This window comes from Patella vulgata, chromosome 5, assembly GCF_932274485.2.
Source record: "Patella vulgata chromosome 5, xgPatVulg1.2, whole genome shotgun sequence".
In the NCBI taxonomy this organism is placed as follows: Eukaryota; Metazoa; Mollusca; class Gastropoda; family Patellidae; genus Patella; species Patella vulgata.
Genome location: NC_065883.2, coordinates 32,196,387 through 32,205,592, shown reverse-complemented (window position 1 = coordinate 32,205,592; position 9,206 = coordinate 32,196,387). Strand labels below are relative to the sequence as shown.

The 9,206-nt window shown below is 38.0% G+C and overlaps 1 protein-coding gene across 1 annotated transcript; it reads right to left on the bottom strand.

Annotated features, from left to right (window-relative positions):
• Nucleotides 1-3,777: 3,777 nt before the first annotated feature.
• LOC126822293 (elastase) lies at nucleotides 3,778-8,946 on the bottom strand. The gene is made up of 2 exons (XM_050551091.2): nucleotides 8,841-8,946; nucleotides 3,778-6,915 (listed from the first exon to the last, which is right to left on the bottom strand). Exons 1-2 carry the CDS (start codon nucleotides 8,896-8,898, stop codon nucleotides 5,054-5,056), a joined length of 1,920 nt encoding a protein of 639 aa, XP_050407048.1. The 5' UTR covers nucleotides 8,899-8,946; the 3' UTR covers nucleotides 3,778-5,053.
• Nucleotides 8,947-9,206: the final 260 nt, after the last annotated feature.

Here is a 9,206-nt window from a genome sequence, read left to right as displayed (position 1 = left end):
ATTTACCTTTATATACGGAAGACGCTCGCGGGAAAATATCGCTCTGACGTCACGCTACCATAGCTTTTCCATCAACGCGAATTGCTAGGTGTGTCCTCACTGTGCCCACTTTTGATTAATCCAATTAAGGTCTAATTAGGATTAGTGGATTAAGCGGATTAGGATTAGGTGTTATAGGTAATTAGATGGAAAAAAACCCCAAATATTTTATGTAATTTTTTTTTTATTTTTCGATGTTTTATATATATTTAATAAAAATATAACATACATGGATATATCATACATCACATTAGCACTTTATAATTTAATGAAAATATAACAATTTTCGATGTTTTATATATAAAATATTTAATAAAAATATAACATACATGGATATATCATTTGGTAATAAAGCCTTGGTGGGTGTTCAGGGTTGCTGGACAACCTTTTATACAACATCTCCAGTATACTCGTTCTGCCTTCCTATTCTTCACTCGGAATTTGTATTCTTCATGGACTAAGTTTTCTCCACCTTGAGCATTGGGGATGTACTGGATGTTTACTTGAACGTTTGCCATGATGAAATATGACAGACTGACTTCTGTGTGTCCTTATAAAGACCGTGTAATGTGTAGGCTTACTGAACATAATTCATATTATATTCAAGTGTCATTTTTTGAATAAAATTCATCACTTTAACGATTACAGTGAGTTCATCTCACCAATTATAAGACTGAATATTTAGTCACTTTCAATATTTGTTTTTTCCATCTAATTACCTATAACACCTAATCCTAATCCGCTTAATACACTAACCCTAATTAGACCTTAATTGGATTAATCAAAAGTGGGCACAGTGAGATGTAACCAATTGCTACGGTTCATTTTATTGGTGAATCCGCGGCTTAGTCAATTTCTAATTCTACTTTTTATCGAAATAAACAAACTATAGAAACTCGACACTATATATTACAGTAATATATAGTCAAAGAGTAGTAAGAAGTTTTATTTTAATCCCTTCAAGTGCCTGTGATGCACTCAGGTAAATAAATGTTGTTCTATTCATAGTCTTTTCACCTTGCCCTTTTCTCGCCATTTGTAGGTCCATTTTTGTTGACTTTTTTGGTATTGAGTCCAAGAAGATCTATGTTTTTTAATTTACATATTTTGACAGACATTGGAGAATATTTATGGTTTCGAGGTTAGTCGGACATTGACATACGAGCACGACGTATTACAGCCAATGGAAGAAAATTTGGTGGTCTGCATCCTATCCTGTTAATCATGGTCGCCCCCCTTCTATACTCGGAACCTGCCAACCTTGCATTACTTAGATTTAGAGGTATAATATTTTCAATCCATAAAATTGCGTTGACTTCGATTAGGCTTAGCACACGTGGTCGTTATAAAAATATTCCGCCACATGCACGTTTATGTAATCAATGTAATAATAATGAAATAGAAGACGAATGTCATTTCATATTTTACTGTAATAAATATAACAATCTTAGAAATTCAAAATTTACGCCAATTTTCAAAAGCATTCAACACATCTCGTGCAATATGATTAATGTTTTAAATCCCCCAAACGAAATTGCCAGTCAAGTGTCTCCAAGAAAGAGTTACCTGTTAACCAACACCCCAGTTCAATATAATATGTTTATTATACTAATACTTACGGTAGAAATAGTTTGTTTATTTTCAGGCTAGTTTAGAATTTTCCTTTTAGCTCAATACTGATTCTCATTATACCGACCATCTTTTAATGCTTATAGACTTGTTATATCACATTGTACATCCATAAAGAATCACCCCAGATGTTATGTTATAATTGTATGATCAACTTTTGTTTAAACTGTGTATGCTGTCCTTGGTGGGTGCAATGATACAATAAAATCTTATCTTATCATCTTATCTTAAACGCGGTTACAGTGTAGGCTCTATTGGAAAGTTGGACCACCACATGTCATTTGTTTATGTGTAATTGAAGAAACTCTTGCCAGCGTAGTGACTTAACTATTAGCTTGGTAAATCTCTCATAAATAACCACTGCCATTTTGGCCAGGGAGACTGATTCTGCTATTTATATAATTATCAATATTGTTAAAATTGATTTAGCTTTGAATCTTATTGGCTGTGTATCAGATTTCACTGTTATTTAAATCACATGGTAGTAAAATGACATAGTTTTTAATTATTAGTCGATAATATGACTAAGCAAAATAATTCTAATAGCTGGAAAATTGTTTGCTCAACCTTAATTGCAACCGCAATTATACAGAGATGAAGTATAACGACGAGAGGCAATTCCTGTCAATTCTTTTTACCCACAGAATGAAAATCCATTCAAATGATCCAGCTTGTGACTGTAAGCCATCATGTACAACAAAAATAACAGCGACAAATTAATTTCGTTTCAATTTTATTCTTTGATGGGACCCTGTAGATCTATGTTTGATTTCTGGGTTAAACTCTACCTCCCAAACGGCAAACAGCTGCTCGTAAGTGTATCGATAACTAACTGAAGAGAGCTTAGAACCTGCTGCGCACTGCCCTTGAGTAATCCTGCCAAATAATAATCATTTTTCTGTGTAGACCACCCATTTATTACGATGCAAGTCTCAAAGTGTACTTTATAACCAACCAATAAGCGAGCTTGTTCCATCCAAAGCCATTGGCTGTAGTATTGGTTTCTGGAACCTACAACCTGGTATTCGATGACCTCTATTTACTCCTCTTGTATCTTGGTGTAATGGGGGTGGGGGTGTATCATACGTTGCATTGAGTCAACTGGCGGGGTTTCGATTCCCCGGTTGTACGTGACAAGCAGTAGGGTCGCCTGTCCAACCTCGTGGGTTTTCTCCGGGTCCCCCGGTTTGCACCCACAGCTAAAGACCCCTACGCGCAAACGAATTATTGAAATAAAATTGAACCACGTGTTAGTCCCGAAATGACCTAGTTTGTGTCGAGTGGACGTTAAACCCCATTTCTCTCTCTTTGATTAATCAAATTGTCTGTGTTAGTACATACATATAGGCGTATTGTGGTGGGCAGTGAATATGGGAAATATTGCGGGTGGTTATGTGGTTATAACATCAGCGGAAAAAGAGACATTCTCCATGAGGTTTTTGGATTACCCTGCTTGTCTTGCCACAACAGGTCTCAAAGATTCTTTTGGTCGGGTTCTGGTACCAAGATCTACTTGCTGGTTAGGTAATTGTGGTTGCATTGGTATCTTGTAACTGTTTCCCTAACCTTTGTCTTTTGAAAATACGTACCAGCAAAGCTAATGTCTCTTTCACCTGACGAAGGAGGAATCACTTTGAATGCAGCGATTCGGGCGCTGAAGCTTAATCAGCCTACCAACACATAACAGTGCTAAGAGGATCTCACCTCTGCTCACCAAAATCTGTAGCGTCCTCTAACAAGAGTTCTGCCACCAGTGACTACTTATGGCGAATCACGCAACAAGCTATTTGGAGAGATTAGCCAAAAGGTAATCTTCCCTTGCCGATAAAAGGCGCAGTTGTCTTGCTGGACACCCTTGTCTGCGATATCACCCTAGGTGGAAGTGGGCGTTAAACCCCAGGAACGAACCAAAGAACGATGCTGGACACTTCACCAGCAATACGGCCACGCTCACTTAAAGATTTCAGAAAAGACAGCAGGACATTCGCATGAGCCTTTTCGGTGTCCAATGACAGGCCTGGGGATGACAGGCTATACACCAACAAAGAGAGCGGGCGTATGACAATATAATAATAATAAAAACCCAGATTTATCACATATTGATTTATATTTTAACCAAAATACAACAGCGTATAAATCATGACAAATTATAAACGAACATTAAAGCGACATTATGGAAGATTAGATAAGGAGCTGACTGTTTTCGCTATAATAGTTAAAAAATATAGATATGACCGGAATATGCTTAAAAAGTTCAGCCAAATTACTTCACTCTGAGCCGAGAAATACTCATTTTAAATACACCGTAGCCTCGATTGTCATTGTTACCGCCTCGATTATCCATTTTTACGGTTAATCATTCACCGACAGCCGTTGAACGACAGATTGGATTCAAATCTAATGAAAATCGGACCCATCAGATGGCATCGAGAGTTGATTATGGTCTTGTCATGTTTAATAAATGTCTAATTATTAGTTTATATAACATTTCGGGCCTAAAGAAAGACCTGCAATAGGCAGATTTAGTTCTTGCATAATGTATGTTTAAGTGATACATTATCAGCATTTCTACAACTCAGGATATTGCCATCGGAAATTTGAAATTTAAATAGGGTACTTACTACCTAATGCCCCCATTAACAAATCTCGCTAACCATAAAATAATAAATCAATGAGAGCAACCCCACCTAATTTTCAAAATTCCACTGAAGAGCCCAGTTTTGTACCGTGTTCACAGTATGGCGATCAGCTGTACACGTTCACAAGCTATAAAAGTCTAAAACAGACATTTCTGGAAGTTAGCCAATTTTTCTTCTTAACTTACCAAGATAGGCTACCAAGAAGAGTGAAAAGTCCATGTTCTGTATCGCGTTCATAAGCTTAATGGGTCCTATCCCAAATGGGAAACTTATAATTCTTGACCAACAATATCACCAGTGTCCACCGGGGACCATGTTCTGCGACGAATTTTATACGGGAAAACACAAATTCCAATTAAAAACTGATAAGTTCACAAGATTCAAAGTCCAAAGTAAAATGGAAATAACTCCACGACTTGGGGTCGAAAAATTCTGAAATTAGGATGGCTTCTCCCCTTTTTCCTCAACCAACAATCCCACTAAGTTGCAATTTCTTCCATTGTCACATTCTCTACACAAGTCTCGCTATCCAGCATCCGATATTCTTGCGTTGATAATAGTCCGAGATATAACGCAAATGCCACTCTGTATGTGTTGGTGATTAGGTGAATAGTCATGTGGATAAATCACTATCGGTTCCCATTTGCCAGGGGCGAACGTGTTTGCTTGGACGGACCCATCAATGGTTTGGCGAGAAGCACATATTATCCACATTAATATCCAGAATGATCTAACCTTCAATTTATTCATGTTTTGCGTCCATTATTCCCCATACAGTCTTTCATATAATTCAAATAATCAAAATAATGATGTTTTGTGTAATTTTTGACACAACCATAGCTTGCGACAAGAACAACATTATCAATCATATACCTCGTTTGGGAACTAAGATGAATGAAGAAATTGGTATTCTTATGTTCAGAGAGGGAGAAAGTTAATTCTTTTCTACCAGATTTCAGTACGTAATAGTTACCGCGAGATAAACTGCCAGCGTTATACAATGTTATATTTACAGGAAGTACACTAGTAGTTTTTATTTTTATACTTCCGGCCCATGCGGGGGAAGAAAATCCAAATATGGGTTGCGTGTCAACTGACACATAAATTCCACTGTACTCCTCACCGTCTCTTAACCAGAATATATGATCATTTACGTCACAAGCAGTTATACCAACTAGTTGAAAAGCGTTTGAGTACACATCCACAGGACTACCTAGATCTAATGCAGCCCTCAGGACGTCACAGGCACCACCAACAAAAGTGGTCATTTTATGCCAGTACATTTGGTTGGCGAAGAGAAACACCTGATAAACTTTTCTTATGGGAATACTAAATTGATTCACTAAAATATAAAATACACGACGATATATCCCACTGCTAATATGAGCATCCATACCATCTATGTAATCCCGTATGTGGGTGATAGATGCGTTATCTTTAAATGGATTGCTGAAATATCGTATTGCATGTTCATCTCGTGTGATACTGAATCCAACCATCCAATCAGCCTTGTCGATATAGTCCTCTGCCACTTCCCCCGTCATGTCCGAGAAGGCCTCATTTATGCCTCCGGATTCCCCCATGTAAAGAAGATTTGAAAATTGTTCTGTAATGCTGTGACCTATTTCGTGACCTACTATATCTAACGATACCATTGGATATATACTAGCACTACCGTCTCCGAAAGTGCAATATTTTCCGTCCCAGAAAGCATCTGTAAAATTTGCACTATAATGGACACGTAATAATATACGTTTATTAAGGGGAGTTCCTTGGTACCAATCTGTAAACATTCGCACAATTGCTGTTCCATAAAACAGTGCATCCATAGCAGGCGAATAAGCTCCATTCACAGAATCGTTATATGTTTTTTTACATAAGAATTTAGCAGCTTTAGTAATGTTGTCGTTCATGCTTGAATTCATGTCAATTACACGAACAAACTTGTTTTCTAAATGGCAGAACTTCCCCTGTCTTCGTAGCTTTAAACACTTAGGTGCCTTTCCATAGTCTATACGACCTATTTTAGTATTTCCCCCGTAAGCTTTCAGTGAAGATTTACATGTATCCAATATATCCAGGGCGAAAAGGACGCTTCCATTATGAGCATCAACAACTGCAAAAGGTCTTTTTGGTTCTCCATTTGATACTGATATGTAATTTATGAAAAATGCTAAATAGGATTTCAAATTTACATCTAAAAACACATCCAGTATTTGTGAAACTCTGGATATAGAACTGTGACTATCGTTATTATGATTTATAGCTATTTCCAAAGCATTTGGTGCTGTAATTTTTTGTCTTTCCTTGAGTTCGTCCATATTGATATCTTCATACAAATCTCCGGTGGCATCAACACCACCCATATCTTTGTTGAATGTAACAGTCACACTAGCATCGTATATATTTTTACCATCTACATTCTCCTTGAACTTTATAACCGTATTGCCCTGGCAGTTTTTCTTTTCAATCTGTGGCACCAGTTCCACATTGTTCTGATAATCCAATGCATGTCTTATAGATGGCGCTTCGTGAACAGACCTTCGTCTGCCATTGCTTTGACATTTTAATCGTTCTCTGGCTTTAATTTTTGTGACCGTTGTTACAGCTGCAATTAAAGACAAGAATATATTTGATAAAAATAAAACTTTGAATGATGTTCATTAATGACAGTTTGTCCGTTAAGGAAATTCCCAATTTTCTGCAAAATATGGCCAATGATCAATAACATTTGAAGCTAATAAATGAAAAAGTTCAAGAAATGTTCAACAAAAGTTTGTTTACTGTAATATACTATTCAAAAAAAGTAGGGGATATTTGATTTTGGGGGCATAATACTAAAATATGCAAATGACTACGAAAAAGGTCACTATAGAACCTAACAGAAGAAACATTTCCAGTTACATGTGACGCCCAAACGCACCAATAGCTACCGCATGGAATGCAGGTGATGCTTGGGATCATCATGGGGGTCCAACCCAAGATTTGCACGACTCTTGACTTTGAATGTTACAGTCATTGTGGCATTGAATTCCAGGGTGGAAACATCAGTTTAATTGTTTTAGTGACCAGAAAACAAATTTTGATATGCTTCGGCTTACCCAAAATGAAAGGTTACGTGCCCTTGGCATGCTACAGATCGGCACAACACAGGCGGTTGTGGCGCGGACGATGAATGTTTCTCAGTCTGTCATAAGCAGGCTATGGTCCAGATACCGTGATACACAATCTGTACAGGACAGACCACGCTCAGGTCGACCAAGGGCGACAACTCAAGCCCAGGATCGATTTATCCGTACCTTGGCCTTGAGAAATCGTGTCATCACAGCAAATCAGATCAGCGCTCGTCTTCAAACAGACACTGGTGTGAGAGTGAGTGGCCAGACGATTCGGAATCGACTGCATAGGGGTCACCTTCGCGCCCGACGTCCTCGCGTGATCCCTTGTTTGAGAGATCATCACATTCAGGCAAGACGTCGTTGGTGTAGGGATCGTCAACACTGGGATAATCGACGCTGGAGCAATGTGATGTTTTCAGATGAGTCAAGGTTCACTGTTGATTTTTTGGACAGACGTAGGAGGGTGTGGCGTCGTCGAAACGAGCGCTTCCAAGACGTTAACGTCATCAGACATGATCGATTTGGGGGTGGTTCTGTTATGGTGTGGGGAGGCATCACTGTTGCTGGAAGAACGGCTTTACATGTTGTTGCAGGGCGTGTTACAGGCCAGTACTACCGGGACAACATCTTGGCAGTCCATGTTGTGCCGTTCGCACGACGTCATGGCCGCCGTTTCATCTTCCAGGATGACAACGCAAGATGTCACAGGGTCAGGATCGTTACAGGTTACCTCCAACAACAGAACATCACCACATTACCTTGGCCAGCACTGAGTCCCGACCTCTCCCCCATCGACAACGTAAACAACGTCCTGCCAATGTCCAAGAACTTGCTGCTGCGTTGCAACAGGAATGGGACAATCTGGACCAAAATGACCTTAGACGTCTCATTAGGAGTATGCCACGTCGGATCAATGCTTGTTTGGCAAACAGAGGAGGATTTACCCGTTACTGACTTGGTTGTGATGCTGTGGTAACTTTGCTGTTTGACCCCGGGTATCATTTTACCCTTATAATGGTCAGTCTGTGCCTTACTTAGTCTAATGATCATTTGGAATAAATCGATGAATGTGAACTTCATTTCATTTTGTCACTTGTTTCTTCGTCAGTTTCATTAGGTGACTTTAATAACACTTAAAAATCAAATATCCCCTACTTTTTTTGAATAGTATATGTGAACTCTTCAGACTTTACAAAAAAGACCATTCTATTGCAATAATTCAAGTGATATGTTGATATTATTGTTTACTATAATATGTGAACTCTTCAGACTTTACAAAAAAGATTGACTATTCTATTGCAATAATTCAAGTAATATGTTGATATGTGAACTCTTCAGACTTTACAAAAAAGATTGACTGTTCTATTGCAACAATTCAAGTGATATGTTGATATTATACTGATATTATACTTACATGTGCTGATTAGAATTATCAAGAAACATTTATACCATACTGTACTCATAGAAAGCATACTGCAGTTTATACAAAAATGGACGCCGATAATTTCACCAACCTTTATTTTGACACGATGCCGGTGCGGAAATAATAACGTTATTATGAACATGATGGTGACCTTTATAAGCGATTTTATTATGAGTAATACATATTTTCATTTAAACTGCTAATCCCCGGTCTATTTATGTTCACTAATGGTTAATAAATTACCCGGTGGGCGACACCATTTAAAAACAAATATATGCATATTGCTATGACCTCTAATTGGACCATCTGATTCCACAGATCTGATCCAACGATACTTCTTATTAGAATTCTGTAAAT

Coding starts and splice junctions, on each gene's coding strand:
- LOC126822293 (XM_050551091.2), bottom strand. CDS start 8,898: ATGCTTTCTATGAGTACAGTATGGTATAAATGTTTCTTGATAATTCTA. Junction 6,916..8,840: donor GATAATTCTAATCAGCACAT/GTAAGTATAATA, acceptor CTTTAATTGCAG/CTGTAACAACGGTCACAAAA.